Here is a 13,815-nt window from a genome sequence, read left to right on the forward strand (position 1 = left end):
AAATTTAGCCTTTTTAAAAAATTAAATTTCTAACGAAAAAAAAATGATTATGTAATTTTTCTTATACATAAGATATTATTTATACCAAATATATTTTGTATATATTATAGATGAAAAAATATATAGAAAGATTATATATATTTCGGCTTGCGTAATTATGAGAAAATTTTAGCTTAATGGTTTGTATAATATAAATAAAACTAAGTATTTTTTTTAAAAGTTTGAAATAATACATAAATGTCGATGTTTATGTTAAAAATTTAATAGTTATTTATCAGTGTAAAACATGAAATTGTGTAACAATGATGTATGAATATAAAAAAAATTAATTTATTGCTTGAATTTATTATTTCTTCGTTATAAATTTTTAAATATGAAAAAAATTTCAAAGTACATTACTATTATTGCTATATTATTTTTAGCTCGATTTCTATGTATTAAGGAAAAAAAAACAGGTATAATTTTTTTTTTCGTGCTTTTACTATATATATAATTATATTAGTATGGGTCTACATAAAATAATTTTTAATGTTAATTTTGATTAAAAATTATTATTGTTTTATATATCTTTTATTATTTATATTTTAGATTATTAATTATTTTTTTATTGTTTTTGCTTGCTTTACCAAATATATAATGAGAAAAATAATATTTTTAATCGTTATAGTGTTATCCTTTTTAGGATTAATACAAAATAAAGGTAGAACCCCGAACAGAAATTCTAAAATAAAAAAATTACCAGTAATTAAAGATTCTACCAAATTGATAAGTATTATAGATAAAACACCTACAAAGCAATATATAACTTATGTTTATCACAGTTCTATTTGCTCTTATTGTTCTTTAATAACGGATGCTTTAAAAGATAATGAGCATGTTAAAATGATAAAGATTAATGACGATAGTAAATTAGAAGATTTGATAAAAACAGATAAACCTATTGTTGTTATATTAAAAAATATAAATAAGGAAGATTCAGTTGAGAGAAGTAAATTTTATTATGAGTTACAAAAAAAGGGAGGTAAAGTTCGTGTTCCTGCTTTAGAAATAAATAATCACATAATGTATGAGTCTAAAGAAATATTAGCATTTTATAAGCATTTACTTAGTAAATTTGAGAATTGAATGATTTAAATTATTTATATAATTAATTTTAAAATTATATTTATAAGGTGTAGATAAAACAAAAAAGTAATTGGTAGCTGAATAAAAAATGTTGAATTTTTTGAACATATAATGAATGTGTGAAGTGAGAAGATAATAAAATTTATTATATATTACAGAATTAAACAAATTATAACTTATTAATATCATTATTTTTCAGTATATAGGATAGAGAAAAAAGACGAAATATATTAAGTTTTAAGTAAATAGAAATGAAGAATTATGGAAAGTTTGTATTACTTTATGTATAAATATGGTCAGATTTCTCATTATTTCAATTTTTTTATTTTGTTGATTTTTTGTATAGTTTATTATTAATTAAAATATTTTCTATAAATTTAATTTATTAAAATAAAATGAAAAAAATAAATGTTCATGCTATATATAATGCAATTGTTAATTTTAATGTATATTTGATATTAACATTGCCTTCATTGTTATATATAGATAAATAATTTATTAAAAATTATTTAGAACTGTTTATGGAAGTAGTATATATATATATATATATATATGAGTAATATATTTTTCTAACTTAATATATTATGTTCATTGTACAGATATATATTTGTTTGTATATTTTTGATTACTATTTTGATAATTTTTTTAAAATAATAACGCTCGTATGTTGTTATTTTTCTTTCAAAATTTAACTCCATATTGAAAAAAACAAATTTCCTAACGATGATAAATTTTATATATTTATAATAAAAATAATAATTGTAGTGTATTGTTAAGGAAGTGAATAAGTGTGTATATAAATATATGCATTCATGAACATTTTTCCAATTTTGTTATATTCTTAAAATTAAAAAAAAATGACAAGTTCTACTAAAAAAATATAAGATTTCAAAGATTGTGAGAAATATGACACACATATATATATAATGTGAAAAAAAATGCATTTTTACAATATCATGGTAATTTGGATGAAAGAGTAAAGCTTTCAACATTGCACAGAAAAAATAATAAATCGTTTAAATAAGAAATAAGCATTTTATAAGTAATATTCAAAACAAATTGGTTATATGAGAAAGAACGAAATAAATATGTTAAAAAATAATTTAATTTAATTCAATTTAAAATGACATGAGTTTTCTTACCATCCATATTTGTCATTTGTTGTTCGACGCTTATTGTGATTAACCTTTTGCAATATTTCATACTCTTTTTCAACTGCTTCTTTAGCTAGCCAATTAATTTGATGTTTTCGTTTTTGATTTTTTCCATGAATAATAACTTTATCAAATGTATTATTTGCTGGATTATAGACTTTTGTTTTTATGTCATATTTTTTACTTTTTTTTTCTTCTTCTACAATTGTAGGTTTCCAATCTTTTAATATTTCTTTTTGATTTATTACTGGAATATTTTTAAACTCGGCATTAATTTTTTTATTATCTTTTGAAAAATATTGACTATTAAATAATTTATCAAAATTTTTATTTACATTTATTTGGTAAGTACTATTTATTGGTTGAGCATAGTTTGGGAAAGTGGAATTATATGTGCCTGTGTGTAAATAAGGGTTACTATAAATTGTATTACAACTACTGTTATAGTTTTGTTGATAATTCTGAAGATGATTATTATTTGGAAAATTTGTGGAATAATTATAATTTTGATATAATATATTATTAGGATAAGTTTGATATGTATTGTTCATATTATTCAATGGGATTGGGGTATTATTATAATTTGCGTTATATGAATTTTGTAAATTTGTCATATAATTTTGATTTGTTTTATATATTTCTTTATTAACATTAGGATTAGTGTTTGTATTTTTATCATCGTTTATTTTATTATATTCATGATTTTCTATTTTTGTATCGTCTTTGATTGAATTATTTTGATTTGTTTCTTCTATACTATTTTTGTTAATATTTTCATTATGTTTTGTATTACTGGATATATTATGATCAGTGTTTTGAGAATCATCACTACTTTCGCTACTACTCGTTGTGTTTTTAATTTGAGAATTAATTTTTTCGTCATTTTCAATAAATATATTTTGTTTTACTTGGTCATTTTGTTCATCACTAGAATCATAATATGCCAATAAACTTTCTAAATTTTTTTGTGATTCTATAATATTTGGCTGTTTTGTGATGAATTTGGTAATTTCTGTTTCCTTTATTTTGTCTTCATTATTATTTATACCTTTTGTTTGATATATATTTTCAGTGTTATTTTGGCTAGCCATTTCATCATGTGTTTTATCATTTTTTTGAGGGGATTCTTGGTGTTTGTTTTTTAAATTATTTCCTTCTTTAATTTGTTCATTTTCTAATTTATTTGTATTTTTTTGAGTTTTGTCAATTTTCTTTCCATGTTTAGCCATACTTCATTTTTTTAATTAAAAATAGAATATTTAAATAATATTTTTTTTATATAACTTGGATAAAATTCAAATGTTTTTTTTTATGATTATATGTATGTATGGATATTCCGATAAGTATACCTTATTTATATGTTATTTAATTTTTATGCATATTTTGTAGTAATAATATATATTTTTTCTTGCATAAAAATAGGATTATTAATTAAGTACACTTCATAGCTATTTTTCTTTTTTTTAACATTCTATATTAATTTGAAAAATAAAAATTTTATTTACTTATGAAATTATTATCAGCACAAACAATATGAGATTGTTACTTTTTTGATTAGCTTGTTTATACATTATATATTTTGTTCTTTTTTGGTATTTGTTTTTTCTATTTTTGTTTTTTTTTTGTGTTATAATGCTTTTAAAATTGGTCTTGTTTTTCACAATTAATATTTTTTTTATACACACAAAATGTAATTCATATTATATAAGAAGAAAATTTTTTGAGAATTTATTTTTCTTAAATTATAATTCAAACAATTTAAATAACTTTGATATAGATGGTAATAAGAAAATAAAAACCCTTGGTAAGAAAAAGAATTTTGTCATAAAATTAAAAAGTAAGGAATATAATGAAATATACCAAAATAGTAGAAGAAAATATAAATATATAGATAAGAAATTTCCAGCATGTTTTTTTTTAACTAATGGGAGAGAGCGAAATAAACTGGACATACAATGTGATGAAGACAATCATCATAAATGGTTTTATATTTCTGGAAAATATAAAAATAAAAAGGATAGTTTAAATATAAACAGCCGAATTTATTCGGGAACATTTGATAGTATTTTTAAAGAAAATTTTAATGAAAATGATAGACTAAAAAAAAGTGAACTAATATCAATTCTAGCATGTATATGTACAAATATAGTAATCCAGTATTTAAAAATAAAAGAAGAAAAAAAAATGGAAAATTTTGATTACTCTTTTGATTATAGTGTTATGAACATATTGAAGTTGGTAAACTTTGAATATGATGTTAATGAAGAAATTGAGAAAAAAAAAAAAAAAAAATATAAAAAAAAAAAAAAAGAATATATAGATAAAAGATATAGGACAAATGATAATGCTGATTTTGAAAACAATAAAATAGATAATGAATACACAGAAGAAGTAAATATAAATATAGACAATAAAAATACGAAAGAAGAAGATGAAAGATTAAATGAGTATATTAAAAAGTTAGAATATAACACGCTAGAATTAACTGAAATAGAACCATATATCGATTTATTTTTTGGAAAAAAAACTTATAAAAATATTTTTATAAAGCATAATATTGATATACAAAAAATATACAAGGTTTTAAATGAAGCACTTTTTGATAAATGTAAAGAAAAGGAAAACGTTATACAACTTCAAAAATTTGTTGAAGAAGAAGAAAAAACCTTAAAAAAAAAAAAAATTAATGTAAGAAATGCAAAAACATTTAATGATTATATGCACAATTTTAATGCTTTAGAAGAGAAACGAAATATTGAGGAAGTGGAAAATATACTTTATGATGATATGAACAATTTAATGGAAAACGAAACGATTATTAATGATGATATTGTAAAGAATAAAGAAAAGAAAAAAAAAAAAAAAAAAAGAGAAAATAGCCAAATTACAAAATGGAAGAAGGAAAATAAATATGAAGGAAAACTCGAGTTAGACTCTTCAAGTGATGGCGATGATGATGATGATGGAAATTGGGAAAATGAAAATGAGGAAACTGAAAATGAGGAAACTGAAAATGAGGAAAATGAAAATAGGGAAAATGAAAATAAGGAAAATGAAAATGAGGAAAATGAAAATAGGGAAAATGAAAATAAGGAAAATGAAAATGAGGAAAATGAAAATAGGGAAAATGAAAATAAGGAAAATGAAAATGAGGAAAATGAAAATAGGGAAAATGAAAATAAGGAAAATGAAAATGAGGAAAATGAAAATGAGGAAAATGATGATAATTATGAAAACAAAAACGACGAAAAAATAAATTCTCTTTCATACATTTTAATAAAAAATTGTAACAATTTAGAGAAGGAAAAAAACGAAGATCAAAAAGAAGATAAAAGTGATATAATTTTAATAAAATTTATTTATGATAATAAGTATAAATGTGAATTTAGAACGGATATAGGTGTTATAGTATATGACATGGAAAATGATCATTTTGAAAATCTGGATAAAATAAAGATGATAAATATAGGAAAGGAATGCAATGATAATATTATTATTAGTGGGGAAAATAAAGTATGTGAAAAAAATGAATTAAATGACGATAGTCTAAAGTTTATAGAAAAAATAAACTTATACGAATTATATTCCCTTCCATATAAAAAACGATATAAGAAAAAACAGAGAATAATAAAAGAAATAAATAAAAAAATAAATTATGACAATGTGGAAGAAAACGATAAGAAAGTATTGTTATACACATATTTAAGAATATGGAATGATGATTTACATTTTTATGAATTAAATAAATTTGATATTAAAATGTTTGAAAAGGATAAAAATAACGGCGAAGAAATTGATGAAAATATATCTTTGAATGGAAAAAAAAAATACAATTTTTTTCGAAATTATAATTATTCAGATAAAGAAGAAATATTAATTACAAGTGGCACATACAACAAAATAATTAGTAGCGAAAAAAATTTAGAAAAAAGGAATAAAAATATTTACGATTTATTAAGTAATGATGAAAATTTCTTTAATGATGATTTTATTTCATTTAATTTAAATTTATATATAAATAATAGAAAAGTAATAAACAATATTGAAGATTTAATAAACATTTTAAAATCGTTTAATTGCTATTTTAGCAAAAATATTTTAAATTATTTAATAAAAATAAAAAAAGAAAAAAATGAGTTTTTGTTTTTATCCTATAAACAATTTTTAAATAATTATACGTTTAATGAAGAGGATGAATTATTTAGTGTAAATAAAATTTTGGATAAATGTCGAATTGAGAATAGGTATATTAATTTATTTGGGAAAGATGAAAATGGAAATTATAGGAATAATAGATTTTCAAAATTATTTGTATTTCCTATAGCATCAAAATATAGGTTAAAGAAATATAAATTTATTAAAAATGTTAAATTGAATATATTTGATACTCGAAAAGGGATGAATTTTTGTGGTGAAAAACGAAGAAATGGTACTTCTATTTATTCAATCATTGATGATAATAAAAAAAACAAAAGAAAAAATCGAGAAAAAAATATGAAAAAAAATGAAAATAATTATATTACACAATTAATGGAAGATTATGATACAGATTTTAGTAAAAAAATAGATAATGAATTGATAAATTTTGAAAATATTAATAACATTATAGAATTAAAAGATGGAAATAAAGAAAATATTGAAAAAGAAAAAAACAATTCTTATTCAAATGATGATAAAAAATTTGTACAAAATGAAAAATCAAATATTGTGAAAAAATCTTATTTCAAAAAAATGATAGAAAAACAAAAAAAAATAAATGATTTTTTGAGTTTAGAAAATATGAAGGGAAATATAAAAAAGCATATTAACATTGTAGATTTAGATGGCGCGATTAAATATTTTACTAATGAAGAACAAGCAGGTGGGAAAAACAAAAAATTTGATAGCATCAATAATATTAATGATGAAGAAGAAAGAAAAGAATTTAATTACAATAAATCCCAAGATATTGTTGAAGGAATAAATAAAATGGAGGAAATCGAACTTGATGAATCTATAAAGAAAATGTTACAAAATAATAATATGCATAGATTAAATACAATAGAAACTGAAAATAAGATAAATATTGAAAAAAAAAAAGAAGAAAAAGAAAAAATTAATAACTTTTTTAAGGATATGAAAGCACAGGTAAAAATAAGTAATGATACGTGTGTAGGATGTGGTATATCATTTCAAACGATAGACAAAAAAAGATTGGGATATTTAAGAAATCATATATATAAAAAAGTAATAACTGATGAAGAAAATTCAGATAAAGATAGTATACTAAAAGAAATATATGAAGTAAATGAAAATTTTGACGAAAATAAAAAATTTGAAGAAAATGTTGACTTAAATTATAAGCTAGAATTTGAAGAAATTATAAAATCAACAAAGAAATATATTCAAAAACAAAATGAAAAAAATGAAGAGATCGAAATAAATGAGCAAGATAAAAAGGGAGAAATTTTCAATGATCATTTAATAAATAATAAAGCTATAAATAACACATCAATGAATTGTCTAGAAGAAGGGATAATGAAAGATGGAGAAAGTGAAATAGTGGATAATAAACCATATATATGTGAAAGATGTTTTGATTTGAAATATAAAAATAGGATAAAAAACAACTTAATAATTAACTATAGTAATAAAAATGAAATAAGTGCACATGATTTTGAAAAATATGTTATAAATATATTTAAAAAGAAATGCTTTATTATATATATAGTTGATATTTTAGATTTATATATATATTCCAATTTACAAAAATTATTTAAAATTTATAAAAAACTTCACTCAGATAAAAAAAAAGTTGAAGGATTTTATTTTTGTATTAATAAAATAGACCTATTAAAGGGCTATAAAGAATTTACTGTTAAAACCTATATTCATAATTTTTTGAAAAATCATAAAATAAACATATTATTTAATAATATATTTTTAATAAGTGCAAAAACTGGATATAATGTGAAAAAATTAATATACACTGTTTATGTGCGAAGTAAAAATGCTTTTATGAAAAAAAAAAAAAAAAAAAAAAAAGAAAACTCTGAAGATTTTCCATTATCAGAAGATAGTGATGAAGAAATTAGCAAACAAAATGAAGAGGCTGTGGTGGGTGAAAATGAGGAAACTGGAGATCAGAATGAGGAATATAAAGATTTTATGAGCGAATTATATGAAAACGATAAAAATGAAAATGAACATATTTTGAAAGAACATGGAAGAAAGAAAAAAAAAAGAAATCCCAAAAATGTGAATCTATACATAGTAGGTAATGCAAATAGTGGTAAATCTACACTCATAAATTATTTACTAAAAAGTTTAACAAAGGAAAAAAGTAAAAATATGAATAGTAATAATAACTTTTTAATTAGTAACAGTATTATACCAGGTACAACATTAAAAAATATAAAAATAAAATTAAATAACAATTTAACAATAAATGATACTCCTGGTATAATTTCAAATAATTCGATTTTGTCATATTTAAATTTTGACGAAATGAAATATGTAGTTTGTACAAAACTGAAAAAAAAAATTCCTTCAATTTATATTAATGAAAATGATTATATATTTATTGGCGGGATAGTATATATTAATATTTTAAATATAAAAAAATATTATTCTATTATGTCGTTTTTTATGTCTGATAAAATTCCAATTATAAAAAGAAAAAGATTTTCAAAAGATCCAAAAGAATTTTTGAAGAAAAAAATACAAAGTGGATATATTTATCCACCATTTTCAGTTGATAGATTTAATGAAATTAGTGATTTTAAAAAATGTCATTTTAATATAAATAATCCATATGTAAATACAGATAATAGTAGTTATGATATACATATTCAAGGATTGGGTTGTATTACTTTTTATTCTTTTCAAAATATCGAATTTGATTTATATACACTAAAAAATGTTGATGTGATCGGAAGGCCATCTTTAATGCCTTATCACAAAAAATATGGAATGCTCGATTTTTCAGTAAAAAAAAAAATATAAGTTGGATATTTTTAATAAAATTAACACAATAAGGGTGTATAAAATAACATAGTAACACATTTATAGTGTTATGGGTATATTGTTTTTGTATGTAATTATTAAAATGGGAAATATCCCAATAATTTTTATTTCCCTCATAAATGCCCATATTATTTTGTTAATTTTTGTTACATATTCATATATATTTTTATAATTCTTTATTTTGGTTTATACAAGTTATTAATTTTTTTTAATCATTTTTCAAAAAATTGTGTGAGTGTATATAATACGCATAGATATTAATGCATGCAGATATATTTATATGAATATGTTTTATGAGCTTATTCACGCATTTTGTGCATTGGTGAATATAAGCTTTTATTTTTTTCAATTTTAACCAAAACATAAAAAATACAATAAACAATAAAATATAAGAAAAAAATATAATTTTTTATAAACAAATTTAGGTAGTAAATATGTGTGCGTATATACACATAGGAACTATATAACTAACAAATCAGTATAATGAAAAACATATATAATTTTATAAAAATGGCAAATTATATTTATTAACAAAAAAATAAATAAAATATGGATAATTTATGAAATATGTTTGCATAATTATTTAAAATTATAATTTTTTCTTGACATTAAATTACATTATTTTTTGAGTTGTAGAATTCTTTATATGCTTCATTTTGATTCATAAGTTCAGAATGTTTGCCTACATAAATATTTTGTCCAGAAAAATAAATAATTTTATCCATATTTTGTAAATTATCCATTAAGTGAGTAATGAAAAAAGTAGTTTTTCCATAGCATAATTTATGTAAAGCTTTTTCTATTAATTTTTTATTTTCATTATCTAGATTACTAGCATGTTCATCGAGAATAAGAATTTTTGAATTTTTTAAAAAAGATCTGGCTATACATATTCTTTGTTTTTCACCAATTGATAATTTAGTACCTCTTTCACCAACAATAGTATCATATTTATTTTCCATAGTTAATATTTTATCATGTAATTCAGATTTTATTGATGCTTCAATCATTTCTTTATCAGTACATTGAAAATTTCCATATTTGATATTATAAGAAATAGTATTATTAAATAATATAGTATCTTGAGGTACTATAGATATATTTTTTCTTAGTGTATACAAATTGATATTTTGTATATTTTTATTATCTATATATATATTTCCTGATTCGATTTCATAAAATTTTAATAGTAATTTTGTTAATGTGCTTTTTCCTAATCCGCTTTTTCCTACAATTGCCACTTTTTCCCCATCATTAATATGACATGAAAAATTTTGAAAAATATAATTATTTGTTGTTTCTGAATTGTTAGTATCAAAATGGGTATTAACATTGTTGGCTATATTTTTTTTGAGCTCGTTGTTTAGATTGTTTTTAATTTCTGGATTAATTTTATTAGCATTTTCAATTGTATATAGATCATTATTTGGTTTTGTTTTCTCCGATTTTGTTTTAAATTTAGAAAAAAGGGCAACAGTGTAATTCCAAATGGATTTTATCATTCCGGGATTTTGTTTGATGTTATGGATTGATTTAGTATTTGTATCGACATGATTTATATTTTTTGTGAAATCAGAATGTTCATTCATTTGTGGGTATTTAAATGTAACATTATTGAAAATAATATTTCCTTTTTGAATATTATATTTATGACCATGATTAATGGATTTCATTTTTCTTATGAGTATTTTAATCATACACTCGATATCTACTAAACTTAATTTTGTTTCTCGATAAATAGTTCCGAACATATTTAATGGCATAGCTAACTGAAACAATAATGTATTTACTAATATTAGATAACTAAATGGGAAAACATCATTTGCTATATTTAAATAAGTTAAATATAAACATAAAAATAGATTAAAATTAAGAATCATTTGTTGTCCTAAATTTAGAAAAGATAAAGATTTTTGAACATTTATTGCTTCCTTTTCATATATTTTTTGTTCTTTTATAAATTTATTTAATTCGTGTAATTCATTGGTATAATATTTTACTTGTTCAACATTTTGTATAGAATCTAGAAATATGTTAAAAGTATTTTGTTCTGACTTATTCATATTTTTTCTAATAATAGTTCTTCTTTTTGTTACTAAAGTTGTGAATAATATATATAATAGCATATTAATGCATGTAACAGCAGAAACACTATAATGTATTTTATATGATAATATATATAAATAAAGAATAAATTCTAAAATAATTGGAATAATTTGAAATACTATTACATTTAACAAGTTTGTAATACTTTTGCATCCTCTATTAAATATCATAGACAATTCTCCATTTTTTTTAGATAATATAAAGTTTAAATTTAAGTTATGAATTTTATAAAAAAATAATTTACTAATAAATGTTGATATCCGTTGGCTTATAGTAGTAAAGACGCTATTCCTTAATTCGTTTAATGTTGATGATAAAACTCGTGACAAAATATATGCTGACAATATAATAACACATGGATCATTTGAAAAGGGTGCATTAAAATAATTGTTAGGTAAGTTTGTTTGTAAATTTACATTTTCAATAAATGAGGATAAAAGGATAGGAGTGTATATTATTGATATTTTTGAGCATATTAAAAAAGCAAAAGAAAGAAATATCTTTGCTTTTAATTCTTTATTTTTAAATATAAAATTTTTAAACAGATATACTAATACTTTTATGTTTATATTTATTTTGCTATTTTTATTTTCATAAATTTTTTCTAAATTATGCAAAAGGGTATCTAACTCCTTTGCATCGATGTTTTCATATTTTCTTGACGGATCGTTGTCTTTTTCATTATTATTATTATTTGTGTAATTATACAATTGAATATTTTTCCCCTTTTCTTCTTTATACTTTATTTCATGATATTGCTTATTTTCGTCATTACTATCTTCATTGTTTTCTTTTCGAGAATGTTTATTGCATTTTTTGTTATGTAGAATAATATTTTCTTCACCGTTTTTATCTAGATTTTTTATTTTAGTTCCAAAATTATTTCGAATGATTAAGGTGTAGAATATTGTATCATTTAATTTTTTGGTGCAAAGAATATTTTTTTGATAAAATATGTTATGTTTGCAGTGATATAAGTTCTTTGTTTTGTTATTCAATTTATTTTGTGTAACATTTTTAATCATAAATGTGTAAACATCATTTAATATTGATGAATCGTCTGTGCAATTAAGTGGATATGTCGATTGTATACTGGGAAAATTTTTATAGATATCATTTTTTGGTGCATATTTGGAAAGGTAGTTAAAGTTGTAATATAATTTGTTATTTGTTTTATTTTTATTTTCTGATAAATTATTTATTAAAATTTTGTTCTTGTTAATAATTGTATTTAAGTTGTTATATATATTATTTATTAATTTTGTTTTTGCTTGTTTTTGAGATATATATGAAGAGAAAAAAACGAATTTATTCTTAATTGGGTTAAAAATATGCGATGTTTGATTTTTCTGGTTAGTGTTACTAATTAATGTAACCAAATAAATATGCTCTGATATTTGATTATTTCTTTTGATATCTTTACAAGATATGAGAAAGTTTTTGTTTAAAGTTGGTAATGCATATTGACAAAAAAAAAGGTGTGATATTTTTGAACTTTTTTTTAAACAGTTATAATTATGCATATTTAAAAAAATATATTTTTCTTTACTCTTATAATTGTATATATGTATTATAAGAAATGTGAAGGTATAAAAACATTGTAGAAAAAAGTAACAAATACTTTTTTAACTCAATTTTGTTTTTTTATTTTTTAAACTATATTCAAAATATTAAAATACTTTGAATAAAGCAATCCCCGAAAAAAAAAAAAAAAATATATATATATATATAACATACAATATATATGGGGAAAATAAGACATTTAATGAGTTATAAAATTGTATATTTTTCCGGTTGCATTTCCCCTGATATTTTCATTGATTATTTTTCTTTTTATATGTGTGAAAAAGTGTCAAAAAAATGACTAGCGAAAAAATATATGAAGCAGTACATTTAAACAAATTAAAAAAAAAATATATGTAATAAAAATAATTAGAAGGAAATAAGCATTTATACATGTAGGCCAGTTTTTATGCAGCCATAAAAATAAATAAAAAAAAAATATTATATATATCTTAATTTACGAGGATAAGTTACATAATATAAAGGAAGCACCATTCAAAAAATATTATGCAAGCTTCTACATATGCAATATATGCATATTTAACTGAAAAAATGAAATAACAAAATAATATATATTTATAACATGGATACATAAATATAGATATACATTTATTGTTGTTATTTTTGGTTATTTTGTTATTTGGTTATTTATGTATTTAAATATATTTCATGGGAATATATATACGCATATATTAATATTGGCGTGGTAATCCCCTGGAATTTTTACTATAAATTGCAGAGTCGTGTTTGAAAAAAAATATATAGTGAATATAAGTTATATGTATATATAATTTTACATTTTTTTTAATGTAGATAAATGAATGGATAAATATATATATTTTTTTTTTGAACATAAAATTAT

The 13,815-nt window shown here is 20.3% G+C and overlaps 4 protein-coding genes across 4 annotated transcripts; 2 read left to right on the plus strand and 2 right to left on the minus strand.

Moving 5' to 3' along the window:
- Positions 1-373: 373 nt before the first annotated feature.
- PBANKA_1364500 (conserved Plasmodium protein, unknown function) lies at positions 374-1,125 on the plus strand (the record flags this gene model as incomplete). Its single annotated transcript, XM_034567290.1, has 2 exons — positions 374-455; positions 668-1,125. 2 exons carry the CDS (start codon positions 374-376, stop codon positions 1,123-1,125), a joined length of 540 nt encoding a protein of 179 aa, XP_034423801.1.
- A 1,138-nt stretch (positions 1,126-2,263) lies between these two features.
- On the minus strand, positions 2,264-3,508 carry PBANKA_1364600 (conserved protein, unknown function; the record flags this gene model as incomplete). Its single annotated transcript, XM_034567291.1, has 1 exon — positions 2,264-3,508. One exon carries the CDS (start codon positions 3,506-3,508, stop codon positions 2,264-2,266), a length of 1,245 nt encoding a protein of 414 aa, XP_034423802.1.
- Positions 3,509-3,911: 403 nt separating this feature from the next.
- Positions 3,912-9,263, plus strand: PBANKA_1364700 (GTP-binding protein, putative; the record flags this gene model as incomplete). The annotated part of the gene is made up of 1 exon (XM_034567292.1): positions 3,912-9,263. One exon carries the CDS (start codon positions 3,912-3,914, stop codon positions 9,261-9,263), a length of 5,352 nt encoding a protein of 1,783 aa, XP_034423803.1.
- Positions 9,264-9,892: 629 nt separating this feature from the next.
- PBANKA_1364800 (ABC transporter B family member 6, putative) lies at positions 9,893-12,913 on the minus strand (the record flags this gene model as incomplete). Its single annotated transcript, XM_034567293.1, has 1 exon — positions 9,893-12,913. One exon carries the CDS (start codon positions 12,911-12,913, stop codon positions 9,893-9,895), a length of 3,021 nt encoding a protein of 1,006 aa, XP_034423804.1.
- Between the last annotated feature and the right edge of the window lie 902 nt (positions 12,914-13,815).

Source organism: Plasmodium berghei (genome assembly GCF_900002375.2).
Source record: "Plasmodium berghei ANKA genome assembly, chromosome: 13".
In the NCBI taxonomy this organism is placed as follows: Eukaryota; Apicomplexa; class Aconoidasida; order Haemosporida; family Plasmodiidae; genus Plasmodium; species Plasmodium berghei.